At 38.4% G+C, this 25837-nt stretch overlaps 1 protein-coding gene across 1 annotated transcript in view; it reads right to left on the minus strand.

Moving 5' to 3' along the window:
• Positions 1 to 25173, minus strand: part of Rasa1 (RAS p21 protein activator 1) — an 82336-nt gene extending 57163 nt beyond the window's left edge. Inside the window, exon 1 of the mRNA XM_021180504.2 lies at positions 24082 to 25173. Coding sequence (XP_021036163.1) covers positions 24082 to 24593 — 512 coding nt within the window. The 5' untranslated portion in view covers positions 24594 to 25173. The remainder of the gene's footprint in view (positions 1 to 24081) is intronic.
• Positions 25174 to 25837: the final 664 nt, after the last annotated feature.

Here is a 25837-nt window from a genome sequence, read left to right on the forward strand (position 1 = left end):
GCATGTGTCTGCCCCTGATGGGTGCGGAACCCAGATGGGGAATACTGTCAGTGTTTAAATTGGACTGTAAAATTTGATGGCAAGATGAATGAGCTTCGCTCGGCGATTGTCACCGTGAATTCTGAGTGGATCCTGGCTTGGCATCGGGAAAGAATGGACTGGGATAGGTGCCCTCGCTGTGGCCCTTGTTTTGGCATGCATGTTGGGTGTATGGTGTATGTATCGTTTGCGGAATGCCCAGGTCCACACTGTCGCCATGGTGGTGCAAGCTTTTGCCACAGTGGAAGCAGGCAGTCACCTCAGATTTGGCTTGCTGTCATGAAGAATGAACAATGAACCCATTGCTCCATAGGGTTGTACGGCTAAGCACTGCACAGAGGTTAGTCTGGAAGCTGTTTGACAATCTCTGGGAGGTATATCTGATTGCATGAGGGTTGAGTGTCCTAGTGTCCTTCCCCCAGGAAAAAGGGCATGGGAGCAGGTCAGGGTTGCTCTGGGTAAAAACCTGTGAGTCTAAGAGTCAGTCCTGTTCATGGCCCCTATTTCTGCACACTGGGGATCAGACCTCTCTCTTCACCCACGGAGCTTGTTCAAAAAAATATAAAAGGGGGAATTGTGGGAAGCCATTCCGGACTTCCTTGCCAGCCGGATGGAAATCTATTCCAGGCTGTAAACAAGCCCATGTTTGGTGGATGGCCCGCCCTTAATCCCTGACTGGCTGAGCAAGCCTGCCTGGTGAGGTGATGTGACCTGTGGCGATTGGTGGGGGTGTGGTTGTGGTTGGAGCGGAGAAAAACACTTGTAACCAGGGAGGCTGGGGGATTTGAAGAAAGAAGCTGCCTGAGTAAAACTGCTTTAAGAAGAACCGGTGGTTGAGTCTTTCTTGCTGGCCGAGTTGGATGCGACACAGAGGAATGTTTTAAGTGGGGCTTAATAGGCCACCAGTATAAGAATATGGAAGACATTTTGGTGCTGAGGATGATTTGAACTGTGTAGACTTGGCCCAAGAGATTTCAGTGGAGAAGAATTTCAGTATGTGGCATAGAGACTGTTTGTTATATTGTGATGACAAACGTGGCTCCTTCATGCCCTTGTCTGAAGAATCTGCCTAAGGCTAAGGTGAAGAGATTTATATTAATTGTATTGACAAAGGAAGTCTCTAAAAGCCCAGCAAAGACTTTGTTCTCTGGTTTAGTCTTATGAAAAACATTTTCAAGCTTAGCAAACTTCCAAAGGAAAAGTACAAAATGTATGGCTCAAAGAATAAAGGGGCACCAAGAAGGAGAATGGAGCTGGATCCTTTGTTCAAAGACATAATCAGATTAAGGGAGTGGTGACCTCAAGGCAAGATCCCATCATACTAAACCTATTTTTATGCTTTTGTAACTGAATAAGGAACTACATTCCAAAAATGTGATCCAAATCTTGAAGCTGGAAGACAGGCTTTTGATCCAGATCTTGAGAAATAGTGGCCATGAAAATCTAGGTCCAGGCATAGTGTGGTACACATCTTTGATTGAAGAATGTAGAGGCATACAGATCTCTTAGCTCAAGGTCAGTTTACAGAGCAAGTTCCAGGACATCCAAGCTTAGGCAGTGAAGGAGGTGAAAACAGAAAGCTGGTGATAATGTAATAGAACAAGGGGGAAACATTCCAGGCCCAGCAAGCAGCAGAACTCAGCAGCTTTGGCCATGTGGCTCTGGCTTTGGAGTCAGGAGTAGGAAACTACTGGGACAATTGATGCTGGTTAGCTGGAACTAAGAAATTAGTGATCATCGTCACTGAGGTGAAATCTAGGAAGTATTTTCTGAGAGCACAAAGAAGCTGTATTCCAGAGATAGCCAAGGTTGTACCTCAATGCTACAGCTGGACCTGGTAATGTGTAAAAATCACTCACACGGTACTGGTTCTGAAGGCATGAAGGGGTCATGGAGAACAGCTAAGTCTTGGCACTGGGAGAGGCTAGTGAAGGCCATTGGTAAAGGTGTAGCCTCAGTTGCAGTTAACAGCCCAGGACTGAAGAGGTCATACAAAGAAATTGAGGTTTGGCACCATGAGAGGCTATTGGTGAAGCCAAGTGGCAGTAGAAAATCCAGTGAATCAGAGATGCCAGTACATGGGATGACTACAAAGAAGAGCAGCAAAAGTGAAGACAACCTTACCCTGGAGTGCTATAGAGAGTAGATGTGACCCAAGCCCTTTGGAGGATACCATAAGATCAAGTGTTGATCCAAGACATCGGAACAAGAAGTTGTAATGTTGAAGCTGCCTCGAAGTCCCCAAAATACTCAAGATGCCAGGGCCATGGGATAGCTGCTGAGGAAAGCTGCTAACAGGGAGTAGTACAAGTCAAGAAAAATGAAAGGAGACAGAGATCTGAAGAGAGCTATTACATCAGACATGGAGATGCTGAGTTTGTGAGTTTGACCAGCTGGCTTTTGGTCTTGCTTTTGTTCAGTATTTCTTCACTGTAACATTTTGGAATGGTAATGTAAATCCTGTGATGTTAGACGTATGTGACCTGCTTTCTTTTATGATTATGGACTGGACCTCTGAACCTGTAACCTAACCCCAATTAAAAGTTGTCCTTTATAAGAGTTGCCTTGGTCTGGCAACTCTTTGCTGAAAGGACCCAGATATATATATATGTCTCTTGTGAGGCTATGCTGGGGCCTAGCAAACACATAAGTGGATGCTCACAGTCAGCTATTGGATGGATCACAGGGCCCCCAATGGAGGAGCTAGAGAAAGTACCCTAGGAGCTAAAGGAATCTGCAACCCTATAGGTGGAACAATAATATGAACTAACCAGTACCCAGGAGCTCTTGACTCTAGCTGCATATGTATCAAAGGATGGCCTAGTCGGCCATCACTGGAAAGAGAGGCCCATTGGACTTGCAACTTTATATGCCCCAGTACAGGGGAATGCCAGGGCCAAAAAGTGGGAGTGGGTGGGTAGGGGAGTAGGGGGTGGGGTATGGGGGACTTTTTGGGATAGCATTGGAAATGTAAATGAGGAAAATACCTAATAAAAATATTAAAAAAAAAAAAGATTTGCCTTGGTCATGGTGTCTCTTCATAACAATGGAAACCCTAAGACAAATTTTTAAAATTACTTTTTGAAGCTGGGGGTATATAACCCAGTGGTAGACTATCTGCCTAGTATATATCAGGTCCCAGATTCAATCCTAGTGTTGAATAAAAGAAATTTTTTAAGTTCCTGTTTGAGCTGGGTATTGTGGTACACATCTTTAGTTCCATCACTCAATAGGCATAGGCAGACAAATCTCTGTGAGCTCAAGGCCAGACTTGGTCCTAGGACAGCCAGGGCTACACAGTAAGACCTTGTCTTTAAAAGAAAAAAGAAATCTTATTTGACTTGTTCAATTCAATTTTATGTTGAAAATTACTGGGGTTCTGATGCCCTCTGACCTAAGAGCCGTGTATATACATGGTGAAAGAAGATACATATCAGAAAAACAACATAAAAAATGCCTATTTTTAAATTAATTCTTATCAGCATCCAAAAAACTGATAATCCTTTAGCTAAGTTAAAAATTAATGAGAAATTAAGGAACATATATCATTATAGATTCCATAAGGATAATAAAATTATGGTAATTTGCTACTCACAAATTTGAAAATTTAGATGAAGCATACTCATCCTTTGAATATATAATCTTCCTATACTCACATGAGAAAAAGATAATCTTCGTGTATATAGCTATTTAAAACAATCAAATGAATAATATTTCAATACTGAATACACCAGGCCCATATATTGTTCACTAGTAAATGTTAGCTAACATTTATGAAAAATAATTATTTAATACAACAATTTATGTGTTAAAAACTACCAGTGTGTCTAATGTCTTGTTTCTTTTAAGATACTCTAAAGATAAAAAGAACACAGAACTGAGATCTAAAACTACATGAAATATGATAAGTAAACATTGTCAGTGTTTACGAATATTTCTATATGCGTGGAGGGTAAGTCCCTTTGCTAGCCACACTGTTTAGAAGCACACTGTAAAGAAAATAAGTTCTCATATTGTAAAATGAGCATTATGGTAAACTATTCTATTATCAAGATTTCATCCTAAGAACATTTCTTTGTAATAACTGTTATGTAGTATTCTTTTTGATAATAATTGTGTAATATTTTTACAGGCTACAGCCTACTCATTAAAGAGAGAAGTGAACAAAAAGATACACATAAAAATTGTGAAAAAAGAATGTCATTGCTTTATATATTTATCTTTTAGTTAACAGTAGGAACACTAGTGTAAGGATATTGTGCATAATACATTGCTGGCACTATAAAATCACTACAACAATAAAACTAGTATACTATATACTATGATTTGGATGAGATTCCCTCAAGGGTTCTGAAGGTTTGACATTAGAGGGGCTATAGACAGACCTCAGGCTTGCATACACAAGGCCCTACTGCCCAGCACTGAAAAGGGGTAAAGTGGCAGACCCTTTTAGAAATGAAACCTAGGGGAAAATACTGGGTTCACTGCTCATTGGAGGCACTTCACCTGAATGGAATTGTGAGTCTTAGCGGTAGTTATCTCCTGAGTGTACTTTTCTAAAAGTGTGGCTACCATGTTGTTTGACCCATTTTACAAAAAGCCATTTCTCTCCCCTTGGTCTGTCGTTTTGTGTGATAAGCTACCAGGATTTCCAATACCAGCATACAGATAGAACAGTCCAATCCTGAACTTTCACTCTCTAAAACCACTACCTAAATATATTTAAAATTTATCTTTTGTTTAAAAAGTATCCATCTCCCAAATACTCTGTGACAGCAACAGAAAACAAATTAAAACACTATACAATGTAGCAATCGAGTTTTGCAGTGTTTTCCCCTAGTTAAATGAAAATGACTCTATACAACAACAACAAAAAGTACACATGACTCTGGCTGATTTACTGTCACTTGGAAGCAACCAAGATTTCTTTCAGTAGCTCAATAAAATTAAACTAAAATTAAACTAGGGTACATCCAGATAATGAAAACTAGTCACTGTTAAAAAGAAATATACTACCCAATTGTGAGAACATGGAAAAATATTAAGTTCACATTAAGAGAAGCAATCTCATCTAAAAAGCTATGGGCTATGTAATTAGATCATTATGACACAATGGAAAAGCAAAACCATGGAATCAATACAAATATCAGTGACTACCAGAAGTCATGGAACATCTCATACTATATCCTATGCAATCAAGTTCTAATATATGTAACCCATTAACATAACAGCAGGTGTTATGTTAATCAACAACCTAAATTCAACTACAAAGTAAGATACAAACCACAAGACAACTTTGAAAAAGAAAGAAAAACCTGAGAAAACTATTCTAGGTTTTAATAAAGAGAAACTAAAGAAATGTGGGAAGTAAATGTGACCTTTTTTTTTTTTTTTTTTTTTTTGTAATTGGTTTTTGATAGATACAGGGTTTCTCTATGTAACCCTGGCTGTCCTGGGACTCCATTTGTTGACCAGGCTGGCCTCAAATTCATGCACCTGTCTTTGCCTCCAGAATACTGGGATTAAAGACAAGTGCCAACACCACCCTGCGATATTAAAAAAATTTAATACCATTTTAGAAACAATTAAAAATATCTGAATATTATATTAATTTTATGATTATGTTTAACTACTAAGGTTTTCTTATTCTTATAACAGTACATAGTGAAGTATTTGAGATTTTAAGACCTAAGAGTTTAAGATATAATCACTACAATTAGTTTTGGCATAGATAATGCATATATGCATAATGCCAAGGTTATTATTCAAGTATGACATAAAGTATATTATTAAAGTATTTTTAAAAGTTTTCAGCAAATTTTAAATTTTTTAACATAAAATTTATAGGGGACGAACCCAAAGGAGATAGGAACTCCACAAGAAGACCAAAAGCAGTCAACTAACCTGGACACTAAGGGGCTCCTAGAGACTGAACCACCAACAGAAGAGCATACAAGGGCTGGACTTAGGCCCCACAGCACATATGTAGCAGATGTGCAACTTGGTCTTCATGCGGGTCCACCAACAACTAGAGCAGGGGTCCACCAACAACTGACATTGTTGCCTGTCTGTGGGTTGGCTGACATTGTGCCTCCCTTAACTAGGATTCTTGTCTGGGCTCAGTAGGAGAAGATGTGCCTAGTCCTGCAGAAACTTAAGGTGGCAAGGTGTGTTGGTTCCTGGGGAGGGACCTCCTCCTTCTCAGGTGAAGGGGATAAGGGTGAGAGTACTGGCAGGAGACCCTGTGAAGGGGGGAATGGAAAGACTGAATGGAGAGAACTTGCAATCAAGATGTAAAGTGAATTAATTAATTAATTAATTAATGGGAAAATATATGGGGGACTTTGCTTATGCAGTCTTCATAAAAGCATGAGTAACTCGTGTACAAAATGAATACTAACAATAAAATAGCTGCACCAAGAAGGTTTCATCCTTAGACTGAAGAAGCACACTGGTTTGAATGCATCACTGACAACCTAACTCTCGATAAAACTGCAGTTTCTAAGAGTCCATGTCTTTTTCTATAATTTTATTATCTAAATTAGTACCACCAGACAGGCTGCTGCCAAGTTGGTTTTTTTTTTTTTTTTTTTTTTTAACCACAAAGCTTCTATAATGTGTCACAAATCAACTTAACTGACATATAGGAGGTTAATTTTTCTAAAACTATATTTTACACTTGTTTTGAACAAAATTTGGTTTGTTTGTTGTTGTTGTTGTTGTTTTCCAGTTAATCATAGTACCTTCATGCTGCCCTGTTAGTCAAAAGAATGAAGGTTTATCCCACAATCACTGTAGAAGATGGGTATTTCAGACATGAGGAGCAGACAATGGAGAGAGATAAAACTCCCCAACTTGTAGAAAAAGCAGTAGAGCACACAAGAAACAGCATACTAAAGAAGAGGTTAAGGTGACATTGTTTTGCTGAACACACAAGCCTCAGGGTAAACAGGAAATCAAAAGAAAGGACTATAAGTAGGGTGCAACACAATTTGTAAGGGTCTGCATCAAACTGTTCAAGGATAGTCACAAAAGGGTTTCAAGAATGAGTCTAAGACTGTTCAAGATCATTTTGGAAATTCATATAATTTTATTTTAATTTTATCCAACTGATTTCTGCCAACATTTGTTTTAAGTAGACAAAATTAGAATGAGACTAGAACACATCACAAGTAATAACTGTAAAAGGCATTCTTTAAACTTTAGGCTTTCTTTTTAGACTTATATCACGTAGTATTTCAGAATTCCTTAATATTTACCTAGATTGAAATAAAAATATTGATCAAGACCTATGTTAGTTGGTTGACGAAAAAGATAGGATAAAGGAGAAAATTTGCATATTATTCCAAAAGGAAGAAAGAAAAGTAGTGTTTGGAACAAAAATAACTGATTGGATTGATATAGAAAAGAGAGATACATATCTAACATATAAAACAAAAGTAAAATTATCTTGAAAACTTAATAGGATTACATAGATCTCCCACATACCCTCATCACAATATGTAAACCTTTCTGTGGCATTCCAAACACAGTAAGCATCTATATTATTGTATTTTTTCTTCTCTTGATTTTCCCACAGGTACATAAGATACATAACATGTCCACAAAACTTAGTACTAACTGGTCCAAAAGCTAACTTTTCTCCTCAGTAATCTAAGCTTCTGTGTAATTCTGATACTAAACTAATCCATGTTTTTGTTGTCACTCAAACACAACTGATATGAGGAAATAAATAAGCTCACTATATACTGATCTGCTTTATACATAAAAAAAAAACAAAAGGGTTAGAGTGAAATAAGGTGTCTAAAAATTTCTATAAGCTGCTGCTCAATACATAGTCAGACCTGTCTCAAAACAATGACATAGAACAAAAGGAAACAAATAATTATATTCTATCTTATCAACAAAACTGGCACTTAACAAGATTAACAAAGGGAAAGATAAAAATTATCAACACTAGAAATAAGAGTATCATTATATACCAATTTTTCAGAAAATAATTAACATAGATGAATGCTATTAATAGCTAAATAGCTAAGTAATAATAATTAATAATAAATATTATAATGAATAAATGATAAATATAAAAAATAATAAATAGCTAAATAATAGCTAAATAATAAATAGTATATGCTACCCATGAAAATATAAGGACCTGAGTTCTAGCCACATTAAATAATAATTTTTTTTAAGCTGGGCACATTGGCACATCCTTATAAGCAGGTGTTTGGGGGAAGTCAGAAACAGGCCGACTCCAGGCTCCTTGGCTGGCCAGCCAGCCTAAGGTACTCGTAGAGTTCCAAGCCAGAAAGAAACACTGTCTCAAAACACAAAAAAAAAAACTGTTCCTAAGAAAGTATATCCAAGATTATTGTCTGGCTTCCACTGCACACGCACAAACACACACACACACACACAACCTATATACATCCATTCATATATACATACTCACACACAGGAATTAGAGAATTATATATTCATAAACTAAACCAAATAGAATATAAATGCATCAAAAATCATGCAACAAAAATAAGATGATAGTTTATATTTATATTAAATTCCTAATTCAAAACTTTTTTTAAAAGTCCAGGGCCAGATAGTGTCACTGATGAATTTTACTAAATATCTAAAAATCAATCAATAGAAATACTTCATAAACTTCCAAAAGATGCAAGAAAGAAAATTTCTTCTCCATATTATGAGATCAGAATTATTCAGTCACTAAGTGTCACAAGAAGAATGCTGCCATTATCTTCAAAATTTACATAACAAATCTATGTGACTTATTCTAAGCATAAACTCTTAGACTTAACATTAAAAGCACATTCTATAAAAAGCCTGACTTGTCCGGTGCTAGCATAGAAAGTGCTTGTTCTAAAAGACAACCTACAGGCTGAGAGAAAATCTTTGTGAAGCATATACACAAAAAGCAAGTAACTAAAATTTAGGGAAAAAATGTATATATATATATATATATATATATATATATATATAGTTATTGAAACTTAACAAAAAAAAATCTAAGCCTAAACGAGAATTTTTTTAAATGGCAATCAAGGTGGCTCAGCAGGTAAAGGCACCTGCTACCAAACCTGACAATCTAATTTTGATACCTATGACCTACACTGTGAAGAGAGAACCAACTCCCACAGGTTGTCTTCTAAATTTTCCTTGTGCAACACGGGACCTAAATGTACTCACACCTGAAAGTAAGAATGTAATTTAAAAATTGAGTTTTTGTTTTAAGTAACAGTACTAGAAATAATAAACCACTAGAAATGGGACAAAGATATTTCACCAGAGAGAATATATAGGTAAGCAAATAAGCTCCTGAAAATATTTAACACTGTTAGTCATTAGGAATCAGTTCATTGAAACCCTAATGAGTTATCAGGAACATTTATCACAAAGTCTACAATTAACAGAGTGATACTAAATGCTGGTCAAGATAGAGAGAAACAGGATCATTTGTGTATTGCTAGTGGGATTAAAAAAGGATAAAGCAGAGGCTAAAGAGATAGATGAGCAAGAGATAAAGCAAGAAGCTAAAGAGATAGGTAGCAAGAACACTTTAGTTCAGATCCCATAAATCACACAAACAGTCAGGCATGGCTATGAGCATCTATAACCCACTGTGCTGTAACTGGCAAAGAGAGAAGGACTGCTGGGACTTGCTGGTGGACAGACTAGCTCCAGGTTCAGTGGGACCCCCTGTAGCAAGGGAATAAGGCAGAGTGTGATACAATAAGACACACAAAGAAGGGATATAGACATGCTAGAAAACAGAGGGCAGCTTCTTACAGAAAGCAAATATGCACTTACTACAGAATGCAGAAACTGTATTCATGGGCATTTATTTAATATAACAAGGAATTTTGGTTTACAGCAGCATTTTTTCATAGTAGCCTAAACTAAAGGGAGGCAAATGTTCACCAGTGACTGAATGGTTACATTGTTACATTTGTATCTTTGTAAATACCACAAAACTAACTGGCAATGAAAAAGAACAAAATATTGGTATATTCAACAGCATTGTTGAAGCTGGACAACATTTTCCTGAGAGACAAATGTCAATGTTAAACATACTACGGTTCCATTTATATAACCTCCTTTAAATGAAAAAATGAAAAGCAGTTAAGTAGTTGCCAGAGGTTATGGAAAAGTGTGAGAAGGAGGGAGAGGTTAGTCACACAAGAACATCACAAGCAGCCTGGTGATAGCAAAACTATTCTCTACTTCTAGTGTGGTGATAATTACATATACCTACACATGTAACAAAACTGATCAGGACTAAATATACATGTACATAGCTAAGGAAACATGAGTAAGTGGATTATGTTAGTTTCTTGGTTTGATGCTGTACTTTAGTTACATAAAATATTACTACTGCAGCACAGTCAAACCCTGTGTACCCTTCTCCTCTGTCTGCAGGTTCTCCCTGACCCCGCCCATCCATGCACCCTGCTAGATTTGGCTCCCAGGTCCCCATCCAGTGCCCCACCTTAGTCTGGCCACCCAGGCCTGCTCAGAAACCAAATTCTAGGCTCCCACCAAGACTGGTCCTGCCTACCCAACTCACAGTCCACTCTGATGCATATCCAACCTCTCCACCAAACCAGATGTACCACCAGTCTAAGATTAGACCACAACAGCCCAGCCTCCTGTCAACCTAACTTCATTCTACGCAAACAATTCACCAACCAGACTCGACCCCCACAAGCATCCTCTCTTCTGACCTAAGCTCTGTCCATATCAAACTTAGAACTAATAAATGAAGTTCACATGGCCCAGATCTCATCTCCAAATTAGGAACAATATGAAATATCAAGCCAGTATCACCTCTCCAAAATCTACTATTTCTGTAGAAATGTCAATCAAATGAGAATTATCCAAGAGACAGAATTTTAGAAAAATCACAAGCTTCATCCAAAAGAAAAAAAAATTTCAAGAAGCTTAAAGAAGAAACACACACACACACACAATGAATTAATTTAAAAAACAGCCCACCGAAATTAAGAGTAAGAACTTAAGGAAAATGAACACTTGAGTTATGCTCAAGAAATCACATGGAGATTGATGGGAATCACAACGACAGGATAGGACTTAGAAAAGAACTCAATAAAGACATAAACTATGAAGAGGGCTCAAGCTAAAATGAAGATGGAACTGGAAAACCCAAAATCCAACTAGAAAACTCAGAGGAAGACTACAGGAGGCTTAAAAGAGTCAAGTACAAGTAACATTTTAGATTCTCATAATCAAGAATAAGTACAAATATCATAAGTTGCAAATGTAATTTTTATTCTCCTATAATAATTGTCTCCCTGATCTGCTAACCTAGACCTAGTCCTGGAAGCTTCCAGCCTCCATACAATCTTATTTAGGCCTAGAATATTTCTAGCCTCTGAGACTTAATGCTGAATAACCTCACCCTGTCTTATTCTTTCTGAACTCTGTTGGGCTAGTTCAACTCTGCTGTTCTGGTTCAAACAACTCTCCAAGCTGACTGATCTGGCTTCTTTCTCAGCCACTGAATGAATTACTTTGCTTGGCCTCAAACTAACTGTAGCAATATGTTCTAATCTTCTGCCTTCTTCTCATTTCCTGGCTCATTCTGTCTTCACCTAAGTCTAGTTTACTCTGTCTTCAACTACCTCTGCAAAACTCTCCTTGAAAAAATGGCTCCTTTCTCTCTCTCTCTCTCTCTGCATTATTCCCTCAAGTAGTTTCCCTTTCCTTTCTCTTCTCATGAGAATTGGGCATATTCTATTCTGTCAAATCTTTTTCTGATTCATCACTTTGTCTACCACTCATTTAGACATCACTTTCAAGGATGGGTGCTTCGTTCTACAACTAATTTTACCTTCATTGTTTGGGATTAAAGTGTGTACTAAGGGCTGAGCCAAAACTCAATTAGAAACAGGTTTTTTTCAGGTAAAAAAAACAAAAACAAAAACAAAAAACAAAAAGCTTCAGAGTTTACAGCATGATCAAAAATCCTACAACATAAAGTGAAGGTCAATGTTTGAGGACTTTTAAAAATGTGTTTTGCCTAAGGTCATACTTACTCTTCTAAACTGTCACTGCAGGAGTGATACATATATATTGTAAAAGAAATAATTAATGTACTATCATCACCCAAATAGTAAGTGTTTCCTATTACATAAATAATACTATTTTATAAGATTTCTCTGGGTAAACACCAAAAGCACTGCAAACTCTGGACTGAGACATTCCTTTAAATGAAGTAGTTTTATAATGTTATATCATGTGTCCTTTTCAAGCTAGCTTGTATTTCTAATAATTCCTATTTGTGAAGTGTACCTATCTCTCTTTTTTACTCATTCTCTACACACACACACACACACACACACACACACACACACACACAGCCTCTCTGTATGTTCTCTATACCACAGTGGCCCTCCTTGTTTCATTTGTGCTGTGTGATATGTGTGCTCTGAGGCCAGTGCCCTCAGTAGCCCACTCTGGGGATGCAGGATAAGCTGGATCCTTCTCAAAGTTCCAACCAGAATAAATTACATCACATTCATTGTATATTCTTCATTGAAATGAGGATTAACTAACTTTGGAAAACATTAGAAAAAATAAAACTCAAACAAAATACCTACAAGTAGAATGAATAAAGCAGAAGACAAAATATCAGGCCAGAAAGATAAATAAAGGATCTAAACCAAATACACAAGAAATAGGAGATTTAAAAAATAAATACATAAATATATAAAATAAAAATAAATTTATAAAAGGAATGAAGCATACAGGAAATATAAGCCACCATGAAAAGATCAATCTTAGAATCTACAGGCACAGATGAATGAGAAGAATCCCAGTCAGTGGCATAGTTCATAACCTCGAAAAGATCTTAAAAGGAAACAACCCCAAAGTAAGGAGAAAGCATACACCTACTTATACAAGAGGCACACAAAGCACCAAACAGAACACACTGTCACTCTAACACCATGTAAAGATACAACAATATCCCATATGAACATAGGCTCAATAATATTCAATACAGATTATACAACATGAGCAAGTTGGCTTTTATCCCTTAGTATAGAGATGGTTCAACATACATAAGCCAAAAAAATAAATTAAGGCACATAGATTTAGAGACAAAAATCACATGATCAAATCAATAGCTGCAGAATGGGCCTTTGAAAAATCCAACACATCATGATAAAAATCCTAGAGAATGTAGAACTGGAAAGAACATACCTCAGTATAATAAAAAGCTCTACATGGGGAACCTACAGGCAATATAATCCTAAATTGAGAAAAGCTTTTAAAATTCCCACTAAAGTTAAAAATAAAACAGGATTCCCACCATCTCCATTCCTTTTCAAAATTGTGTTTGAAATGCTTGCTGGAGCAACAAAGCAACAAAAAGAAAATTAAAGGGATACAAATAGGGAAAGAAGTCAAAGTACTATTTATAGATAATACTATACATTAGAGAGTCCAGAAATTCTGCCAGAAAATTTCTAGAAACTAAAAATAAATTTGCAATGTGGCAAGATACAGAATCAACTGTCAACAGCTTTTCTATAAACCAATAAAAAACACGTAGAAGGGGCCATGGACACACTACCACTCATAATAGCCTTAAAGAAAATAAAGTATCTAGGAACAACCTAACCAAGGAAGTGATCAACTTCTACAATGAAACTTTGAATCTCTGAAGGAGCTAGAGATAGACACAAGAAAACAAGACAACTCATGCTCGTGGATTAGTAGAATTAACATTGTCAAAATGGCCATCATATCAAAAAGCTATTTACTGAACCCCTGAAGCTGCTAAAAGAAATAAGCAGTGCCCTTCATAATAATAGTGTAGGAAATGAATAGGGTTCCATTTATCCAAGAATTAAGACCAAAAATTAACAAATAGGCCATCATGAAACTTCTGCACAACCATGTATGTGTGTGTGTGTGTGTGTGTGTGTGTGTGTGTGTGTGTGTATAAAATCAACTGGGTGAGGAGGAATCCTACAGAATGTGAGAAAATCTTTGTCAACTATTCATATGATAGTGGGTTTACATAAAAAATGTATAAAGAACTCAAAAAATAAAAACAAAAGTCAAAACAAATGACCATTCAGAAGTAGGCCTAGGATCTGAAAAGAGAATTTTCAAAAGAAGAAAAAGGAACAGTTAGGAAATATCTTTTAAAATGTTCATCATTGGTAAGGGAAACACAAGTCAAAACAACTTTGAAAGTTCATCGTATCCCAATCAGAATGGCAAAGATCAGCAAAAACAAGTGATAACAAAAACTGGAGGGATGCGTGGAAAAAGGAACGGTCATTCACAGTTGGTGGGACTGCAAACTCGTCCAGACACTGGAAGTCCCTGTGGATAATTCTCAAAAATCTAAAAATGAATCTGCCATACGACCCAGCTAAGTCCTTGGCTTATTCTTAAAGAACACACAAAGAACATGACAGACACTTCAAAGATAACTTTGTTCATCCATGTTCATTACTGCTAACTGTACAACAGCTAGGAAATCTAATCACCTTAAAGTCCTGCAACCAACAGGGATAATGAAAATATGGTACATATGCTATATAATACTATGTAGCTGTAAAAAAAAAAATGAAATTATGAACTTTGCAGATAAATGAATAGAACTAGAAAAGATTATATTGAGTGAGGTAACCCAGATCCAGAAATCCAAAGGTCATATTGTTCTTTCAGTAGAGGCTCTAGTAAGCCAAATTTTCAGATATGACTGCATATGTGTATCTGGGGGTAACTGTAAAAACCAATTAAGTAAAAGGGACCATTGCCAAGGTAGGGAGATGGTGAAGCAATAGAGAGGCAGAGCTGGGTACAAGTGATTAGACTGGGGAACAAGACAAAAGGCAGACCTCTGATTTAGAGAAGGGCTAGGGAGATAAATACAAGAGGAGGAGAGAAAAGTGCAGAATAACAGTAGCAATGTTGAAAAGTTACAAAGAATCATACTACTATCTACCTAAAACCAGAAAAATCCTATAATGCTCATATATACTCTCATCTGAGTTGGCAGTATTCCCTCCAAGGGCTAAAGATCATCTAACAAAAATCCAACAGCAGGCATGAAAAGCCCTCCTTTGAGTTGTTAGTCTAACTTGTCCCAGACTCCCAAAACATCACGGGCTACTGCTATTGATTAAGTCTCTACTGCTGAAGACACCCTGCCCTTTAGATGAAATATACAGAAAGCTTAATCTGGAACTGACTTGAATGACTTCTCTTGAGTACTAGCTTTCATGGTAGTTCCAAAAGACACCATGCAGCTTCCACAGCTGGAAAGCAACCAACAGACCTATGAACCACATCAGTACCCAGTATGGAACAACAGCCCTAAGGCTACAGTAGTCGTATGCATACCTTGGAGGCAATTAACAGCTCTCTAATTGGACTTAAGGCCCACTCAACATGCAATCATGCCTAGTACTTGAAACCAAGCCAACTATCCAGGGCTAGTGAAGTCATGAATCTTGGAAGAGAATCTACAATCACCACTTTACAACATAATTCCCGACAACATTCTAAATAGTTGTTCTCAAATGGGCAGTAAATGTAGTTCTTATCCCTCTTCATGGAGACCTCTCTTTGCAACACAGACCATTACAAAGAACCATAATCAATCAAAATGTAGAGTTGTGGAGCCTAGTCCCAGTCTATTCGTCTATAAAACATCTCCTGAACCTAAAGCTCAGGGAACATTGCTGAAAAGGGGGAAAAGCTCTAAAATCAGAGTTTGCTGTGAGACTGTGTCTTCTAGGAATGTTAGAAGCTACACCCCATAAAGTCTCACCAACATAACTGCCTAAACCTGAACTGAAAAATAACAAGAGCAGACATGCTAATGTCAATGGGGGAAAGCCCAGCAGGCCTCAACCTTACTCAAAGAATACAGGCAACTAAGGAATGTTGAGAGGGAGAAAACAAACCTTCCTCAAGGAACTAGCATACCAACCGTTTATCCTGCAAGCATATATATACAACTAAGATTATATAAATGAGCAGGTCTCATTTATGTACTTAGAAATATATATGTATATAGATATATATTTATGTAACAACAATTACTTAACAGAGTGCAACAGGGTTACATGGCAGGGTCTTGGAGGGAGGAAAGGGTATGTGAAATGATGTGATTTTATCATAATCTCCAGAAACAAAACAGTTACTTTCAAAAAGCACAGAACCAAAAAATAAAAAATAAAAATAATAATACAGAGATTAAAAAGGTGACTGCTAGTACTCAGCTATTAAAAACAATGAATTTATGAAATTCTTGGGCAAATGGATGTATGTGGAGGATATCATCCTGAGTGAGGTAACCCAATCACAAAAAAAGTCACTTGATATGCACTCACTGATAAGTGGATAGTAGTCCAGAAACTTAGAATACCCAAGATACAATGTGCAAAACAAAAGAAAATCAAGAAGGAAGACCAACATGTGGATACTTCATTCCTCCTTAGAATAGGGAACAAAATACCCATGGAAGGAGTTACAGAGACAAAGTTTGGAGCTAAGANGAAAGNATGGACCATCCAGAGACTNCNCCACCNGGGGATCCATCCCATAATNAGCCACCAAACNCAGACACTATTGCATATGCCAGCAAGATTTTGCTGAAAGGACCCTGATATAGCTGTCTCATGTGAGGCTAGGCCAGTGCCTGGCAAATACAGAAGTGGATGCTCATGGTCATCTATTGGATGGAACACAGGGCCCCCAATGGAGGTGCTAGAGAAAGTACCCAAGGAACTGAAAGGGTCTGCAACCCTATAAGTGGAACAACAATATGAACTAACCAGTACCCCCAGAGCTCATGTCTCTAGCTGCATATGTAGCAGAAGATGGCCTAGTCGGCCAGCATTGGGAAGAGAGGCCCCCTTGGTCTTGCAAACTTTATATGGCCAGTACAGGGGAACGCCAGGGCCAAGAAGTGGGAGTGGGTGGGTAGGGGAATAGGGCGGGGGAAAGGTACAGGGGACTTTCCGGATAGCGTTTGAAATGTAAATGAAGAAAATATCTAATAAAAAAATTGAAAAAAAAAAGGTGACTGCTTTGTTGTTGTTTTGATTGATTTGTTTTGTTTTGTTTTGAACAAGATCTCAATATGTAGCTCTGGCTGTCCTAGAACTCACTGTATAGACTAGCCTGGCCTCAAATCAGAGATTGCCTGCCTATGCCTCCTGAGGGCTGGGATTATAGGCATGCATCACCATGCCTGCCTCAGTGATTGCTTTCTTAGTGTCATGTTAAGGTACAATCAGTCACCTCACGAGAAATGTTAGCTTAAAGAGTGAAAGATCAATATTTTGATAGGACATGACATAGGGTATGATTCTGTTATAACAAGGTACTTAGCAGTGAGCTCAGTCTAAGTAGTTACACCTACAAAAAAATACAAGCATTAAGAGGAATCTTTCTAAGTCTTTTTCCTTGACTGAGGCACATAAATTAGATAATGACGATGTTAAAAGTAAGGCTGAGGATGGTAAGATGACTCAGCCTGTAAAGACACCCGCCGCTCAACCTGCTGACCTAAGTTCAATCCCCAGGGCTCACATGGTGGTAAGGAAGAAGCAGCTCCTACAAGCTGTCTCTGATCTTCATTCACGAACTATGGTGTGTGTACCCCCATAAATGCAAACATCCACACAAAAAATAGGAAAACATTTCATTAAAAAATTTATACCCACACACAGATTAAATCGCATTCTCAAGACATCATCCAAAAAATTCCTTTGTACAATGAACAGCAGTTAGTGCAGAAAATCACAACTGGTCCAAGTACAGAGAATATGTGTCTGTGAAGTGCTCAGCCATATATCAGATATCTATATCATAAACCTCTCCATGGCTTAGAGAACATCCTAGAACAGAGGATGTAAAGAGGCAGAGGTCAGGGAAAGACTGGGGCAAAACTGTTATCTTCTGGGCATGACAGGACTACTGACTGAATCATAAACTCAAAGTAGCTATGGTTGCCTGCAAACAATCAGGAGAGTCAACATTCTGGTAGAGTGGTACCCACCTCTAGCAACTATTGACAGCTGACACCTTCTGGTAAAGAAAGGGTCAGATCTCGTTAAGGACGTGGTTCCTGGTAGATCAGCCATGCTCTAGTGGATGGCATGACGCCTACGCATATATGGGCATCACAAATAAAAACCAATAGACATAAGAGGCATAAAATTGACAAAGAATGGAGGTGGATCTAGAAGTAGTTAAGGGAAGGAGTATAAGGCATCAAAATGCATTGTATGCATAAATGAAATTCTTGAGAATAAAAAAAAATGTAATAAAAAGATTAAATGTTAAAACACAAAATACAGAAAATTTGCTGTAGTAATATCCCACCCATAGGAACTACTATAATCATGTGAAGGGTCTTCATATATTAACAGTCATGAACTTAAATTTATTTCCTCTTTTAACACAGACATAATCTACTTCCATACTACCATGAATGTGCCATATCTTGTCAATGCAGATATAGCCAAAATAGAAATGTCACTGACTCACAAAAAAAAAAAGAAAAAAAGAAAAAAGAAAAAAAAAAGGGTAAAATAAGACAAGCTTTAATTTTCCTACAGTGAAAAAAGGAATAAAATGATAATTCTTTTCTCAAACAATGTTTATTTAATCAGCTCCAAAAATCATCCAAACCAATTTTAAAGTGCAGAATTAACCATGGTTTACTTCAGGTTGCCATTAAAAAAGAGAGAAAGAAAAAGAAAGCAACAACAAACAAAACTCCAGTCTCAGTGGTATTGTATGACCGTTCTGCAACTTAGAAATTAAAAGACCAAGGTGCTAGCAAAATTGGCTTCTCTCTTTACACACGGTAAACTTCTCAGTACCCTAACATGAACTATCATCTGTATGTGCACACACCCAGCATCTCTTCCTAAAAGCCAGCAGTCCTGCTGGAGTTGTAAGCCATGCTATTTATGCTCTTATTTAATATAATTTACCACTTTAAAGGTTCTATCTGCAAATAAGTCACACTGGGGATTAGGGCCTCAAGATGAACATACTCTAGAATACCAATGACAGGTTGCTAGCTTTGAGGTATTATCAATGTTTAAAGTAAGTGTGTGTGTGTGTGTGTGTGTGTGTGTGTGTGTGTGTTCTCTGTCATAGACTGGGACAAGAAAGAAAAGGAAAGGAAAGGAAAGGAAAGGAAAGGAAAGGAAAGGAAAGGAAAGGAAAGGAAAAGGGAAGAAAGTAATGCTGAGTATCTCTAATCTAAAATACCAAATATTTAAATGGATTTAAATTCAGGATATTCAAGTGATATTTATAAAATTCATATACACATTTCAGAATTTGAAAAAAATGAAATTTTAAATTCTTGCCCCAAGTATTTAGGATAAGAAATAATCTATGTTTTCTCCATCACTCAGTTCCAGTTCCATCACTCAAGTTTTCCAAGGATTACACATTAGTGTAGCAGCAACTCTCACTGTAGAGTTATAAAAATTAAATAAAACAATCTGTAAGCCAGGCAAGATGATAGAACCTGTAATCCCAGAATCAGTAGATGAAACAAGCAAAGGACTAATTCAAAGCCAGGGAAGCTGAGCTACATAGCAAGAAAGGAGGAAGGCATGAATGACTCTGTGTGTGTGTGTGTGTGTGTGTGTGTGTGTGTGTATAGCAAATATTACTAAATACAGGGTACTAAGCCTTTGCCTTGTTACCCCTCAAAACAAAACAAAGCCAACAGCTTGATATTCTGATTTACCATTACCTAGTAATGTGAATATAAATAAGCTACTCAGAACCTGAAAATAGGGTTCCCTCTGACATAATGACTGCTGTATCCCGAATACAATATCAACTATCAATAGATAGTTGAAAAAGATGAATATAAGTATACGAAAGATAATCACCAAACTTTTGAAAAAATTAATAAAATTATGATAAGAAATTCTAATATGCTTCTTTCATTTATTTTCATTATTTTAATTCGTCAACAAATAATATACTCTGAATTTGAAAAGATTACCTATACATCTCTATAGACTAATTTTTATCTTATTTCTCTAACAGTCCTTCATCTTCCAATTACATTTCATATTTACACTTTTTCCCCTGTGATGTTCATTTTTTAACTCATTAAAAAATACAATCACCAAAATGTCTCAAATCCTTCTAAAATGTATTAAAACAAGGAGGTGATAATTAAACTGTTATAATAACTTTTTAACTCACTCCAAAAAAAAAAAAAACCACACATGTAATTTCAAGGTTCTACACCGATGTACCAGTATCTAGACACTCAAATAGTTGCACTGGTACGCAGTATGCTCTTAAAAACTATTAAGACAACAGAAGCTAAAATGTATATGTAATATTATATGCATATTATATATGTGGTAAGAAATATATAACTAAAAGGCAATTTACCATGTTATACTTATAGAAGCCATCTGTATTTGCTTTTCTCCTACCCTGTATCTCCCATGAGAAACAATCTCAGCACTGACAACTATAAAATCAAAATTCTGATCAGTCACAAAGATGTTCTATATCCTACAATATCAAATATTCAGCCAAGATTTAATTCCTTAGATGACAATAAACAAATTTATCTTAATTTGCAATTTGCTTGTTTTTAATAAATTATATATACATCAAAGAGCTGTTGAAAATAAATTTCCCTTTGACGTCATCATCAACGATTGTTTGATTAGTATACCTATTTTAGATATTTAACATCATGGTAAAAATGGAGCAAAAGGGAATCAAGAATAGAAAATATTTCAGAAGCCCTGTTCTAAAGCAGCATTTGGGCGTGGCATGTGGTACACACCTACAATCCAAGTACTCGGAGAATCTCTAACCCTGTACCAGCCAGCACCACATTGTAAGAGCTTATCCCAAACAAGTAAATAAAAAAAATAAGTAAAACTGTTATTTTAACCAGTGAGGTGGACTTCCCTATAATCTCAGCTGTTCAGGAACTCAAACAGAATGATCACTTGAGCCCAGAAATTCAAGCTCAGCTTGGGGAACATCTCTCAACCTTGATTAAAAAAAAAAAAAAAAAAAAGGTAATTATAAAATAACTAGCTAACAAGGGTATTTGTATACCAAAAGAATTACTAAACAGTTTTATGAAAAGAAAATTATATTTTTATGGGGGGCAGGGAAGGCTATTTATTGGAAGATAGTAAATAAATGTGCTGGCTGCTAGCCTAACCAAAATAAATTTGAGCTCAAGGTTTGGAGAAAGACCTGGCTTCAAAGAAATAAGGAGAAAAATGACAGAGAAGAACACCTGACAGTTTTATGTACTACACACGCCCAGGCAAGAGAATCCATACATATTTGAGCACACACCACACATCCATGTACCATACACACACACACACACACACACACAACAAATAGAAGAGATGAAAATGGAATCACTCACTAGAGCACCTGAGGCTCCTGAACACACACTGAGCTTCCTGGCAACTCAGTGTGGACTGTGACATGAGAATAAATCTTATTTTAAAAAGGAAAAAAGAAGTGGACTTGTATAATTAGTAGTAAATTTTAAAGGCACACTAGAAAATTTGTCTAGATAGCTCAGTGGCAGATATTCTGTCTACTATGTACAAAGCCCTGGATTTGATTCACAGCACTATAAGAATTATGTACACATGACCCAACAGGTTATACTCAGAAATATATGTGTGTGTGTGTGTGTGTGTGTGTGTATGTGTGTGTATGTGTGTGTAAATGTGTATGTATAAACAAATAAAAAAAGGCATTAAGTAACAATTTTTAAAAAGAGGTCATGGGTTTGTAGAAGGGCAGAGAGGAGTATGTGAGAGGGTTTGAAAGGAGAAAAGGAAGAGAAAAGAAATAATTAAATTGTAACCTCAAAATAACAAAGATATAGATACACACATATATACATATGACATTTTTAATATGAACACTTACTAAACTTTATATTTATTCCTAAATATATTTTAAAATAAGGAAAATACTAATAGACTTCTCACAAACAAAATTTTTCCCAAATAATCATGCTTTTTCTTTAAAACTTAAGTCTAAAAATCTTATTCAATTTTACTGTCAATGTTAAATTCCTCTTTAAGAACCTATTAGAAACTAGAAAGTGAATCTGATGTCTCAAGCCTATTATATCCCAGTACTTGAGATGCTGAGCAGGTTCACCACAACTTCATGGGTAGCTTGGGCTACAAGAGAATTCTAGGTCATCTTATACTAGAACGAGAGCCTGTCTTAAAAAATAAAATAAAAAATGACTTTATTAGAAATAATTTAAGAGCAATATCCTGGGACTAGAAAGATGACTCAGCAGTTAAGAGTGCTTGCTGTTCCTATTGAAAAGCAGTGTTTGGTTCCCAGCACCCACAGAACAGCTCACAACCACCAGTTACTCCAGGTCTAGGGAACCCGATGCCCTCTTCTGGCCTCTGTCACTAGACGCTGGCACAGCACAAATACATACATGCAGGCAAACACTCATACCCATAAAATAAAATTATTAAAACTTCAAATGGCTTTTTAAAAAATAGATTCTAAATATGCCTAACTCAATTACAAAAATGGCACAATACTTTATTCTTTCAGCATTAAATACTGTATTTTATTATAATAAAAACATAATTGTTTTCAAAAGTATGTACAGTGTGCTGCAATTTTTTAAGCCTTTCAGAACATTTCTGACAGACTGAAATACACAGATACAAATTAGAGAAAAAAATTGAATGAAAAGTTATTTTTTGTATCAAATAACATTAAAAGAAACAGGACATCCTCTCACCATACCTGGCTAGTATCAAAATAAACCTAAGTTGAAATTTACAAATGCATCAAAAACAAAGCCTTCTGACCAATGCCTTTTCAAATTACAGTATGATACAATACAATACCCATACTAATCAAAAGTGGACTAGCATTACAAAATGCCTCCCTGGTTATTTTAAAGTCATTTCTTAAGCCTCTTAAAGAAGCTAAGCCTCTTCTGAAGTGTCTAGAAAGTGTCAATATATTAAACGAATCTTTTTTCCCTAATATGCACCAATGCTATTGAAATTCTAAGGGTCAATTATGATTGATGTGAAAGATCTATAAAACATTTCTGCCCTATTATTACTACTTTCCATCTCAACACTTTCCCTTCATCAAGATCAACCTACAGTTGTAAATACATACCCATTTCACTTATGAAAAGAACACTTTAAGGAGAGAACTCTAACTTTAGAGGGAGAGCCATTTGCCCTGATCATGTCACAATCAACTACCAAATTAATTTCCACTAACAAAATGCTAAGAGGAAAAATATTTAATATATTTACTGTCATGGATATAATAAATATATAAAAACATATTTGCATATTACATATATTTATATGTAAATAAATAAATCTAATAGTTCTAAGGAACAAGTTAGTGTTCAGTCTGGGGGCTCTTAATCACATCTGTAATTCACAGAACTTCTTTTTTCTCTCCACTTCTCTAAAGAGATCTAGTGTTTTTATGAATCGCAACGCTTCCAGCAGACATTAAGTAGGAGTTTGCAGCTGCAGTAAAAACAAAACATTCTGACCAATGAATTTGCAACTTACATTAATATATTCATTTAAATACTTGTACTCAACGCCTCTCGCTAAGTATCTAGCTTCAGCAGGGAGCACTGGAGTTACAATAGACAGCGGTTGCCTTTATAGAGCCAAGTTCTGCTGAATCCCGGACACTATCTCAATTAGGAAGGGGCAGAACCATATCCGGTTCCCACTGAATACAGTTTCCCATGCTTCCCATCTTAAAAACTTTTACGTCTTCCCAGAAGAGCAATAAACATACGAAGACGCCAGGAAGAGTGCCTGTAGGGGAAAATGACTGATCAAATTAAACCCCTGTATATGGAACCTGAAACTTCAAAACTTGACAAACAAATTACAGCGTCAGGAGCACGGTATGTGTGGCCCCTTCTTTCCCACTTCTTACACACAATTCCTCAACAGCAGTTTGACTTACTGGTTAGTGGGAGGTGCGGTCAGCGGTATGGCCACCTCTTCCTCTTCGTATTCTGGTCCATCCAGGGAGTCACCTTCATCCACGGTCCCCAGACCGGAGCCCAAAGGGGGCAGCTGAGGAGGCGGCGGCAGAGGAGGGAATCCGCCGCCCGGCCCGAGCGTCTCAGCAGGCAAAGACAGAGTCCCCTTGGTGAAAGCGACGTCTCCAGCAGGTCCGGCGGCCGCAGCACCAGCCACGCCAGCAGCAGCACTGCCGGTCAGCGCGGCGCCCCCCAAGACACCGGCCACCGGTCCGGTCCCCAGGAACCCGGACCCCGACGCGGCTCCGCCACCGAGGGCCGCAACCAAGTCGGCCTCCGCCAGCCCGGGACAAGGGGCGGCTGCCACCGGCAGGGCCGCGGGTAACTTGACCCGGCACGCTGCCGAGTAGGCGCTGGAGCCCGTGGCCGCGCCGCCGCCGGCCCCGGCCGTCGCAGGGCCGCCTTCCTCACTGCCCGCCTCGGCCGCCATCATGTTGAAGCCCGCTCTCCTCTAGCTACCCTGCCGCCCGGGAGCCCCGGGGGCCAGCAGGCCCCGGCTGCGAACCGCCCCACCCAGGCGCGTCCCCCTTCAGCTCTCCAGGCAGAGGAAACAACAACAAAAGGAGAGCGCCCGCCGCCGCGCCCCCTCCCCGGGCCACAGCCCCAAGCTCCGCGGCTGCTGGCTGGCTTACGGGAAGCGACGCGGGCAAAAAAACCCAGCGCCTGCAGAAACGCTAGGCAAGCCTCGCCGCGCACACCCACACTCACGCGCACACATGCACAGGGGCGCCAAACTTCCTGGCTACGCTAAAGAGGAAGGGAAGCCCGCTGCAGCGGCTGAGGCAGCGCCGCCTCGGCCGCCGCCGCGCCTCAACGCCCAGGTTCCGGCCGCCCCCACCGCAGCCACCAGTGGGGCTGCCTAAGCCAGAGCCACCGTAGCCTCATCTCCGCCGGCTGGAGACGGGAGCAGTGGGAGGGGCCGAGGAAGGGGGCGGGCCCGCAGAGCCCGACTCCACTGCGGGCTACCTGCGGCTCTCCGGAGCGAAACCCGGGAGAGAAAGAAGGGCGGGGCCGGGAAGAAGGGAGGGGCGGGGCGGGGGCTTCTGCGCAGGCGCCTTCCGGGAGCGCGTCGGGACAGAGGAGAAGGAAAAGCAGCCTGGGCAGGAAGCGGCGGGCGCGCGCGGAGGCGTGGCACACCTTCCCACTGAAGGGTGCGGGACGTGTGGTGCGGCCGTCCCTCCACGCCACCGGGCTCCGTGCAGGCCTACCTCTCACGGCTTTGTTTACAGGGAGAGAAGGAAGATAGCTCATCTCCAGGCCCGAGGGACTGGAGGGACGAGGGGGCGGTGGGAAGGAAAGGATGACGCCAGGAAGTCCATTCACTGCTTTGTAACTTGTAGAAAAATGGCCTTAGCTGCCCGTACAGTCGGCAACAGAAGTCAAAACAGTATTCATGGTTTATTCCTTTCCGTCGCATGATATAAATCACCGTATAACTTAGGTAAAATCATTTCAGCCTAGATCCTTGGACCCGAGAAAACAACGGTCGAAAGAAGCCATGGAAAGTATGAAGGTCAATTCTACCACTATATACATAAGTTCTCTTCACCGAATGGCTCCCTCACATATATTTGGCTGAAGGAATGTATATTTGTATCACATATATTTGGAGAAGGAATGTAGTATTTAGAGGAAAAGTGCCACCGAAGTCATAACTCAATATATTTTTGTCCTAGT

Source organism: Mus caroli, chromosome 13 (genome assembly GCF_900094665.2).
Source record: "Mus caroli chromosome 13, CAROLI_EIJ_v1.1, whole genome shotgun sequence".
In the NCBI taxonomy this organism is placed as follows: domain Eukaryota; kingdom Metazoa; phylum Chordata; class Mammalia; order Rodentia; family Muridae; genus Mus; species Mus caroli.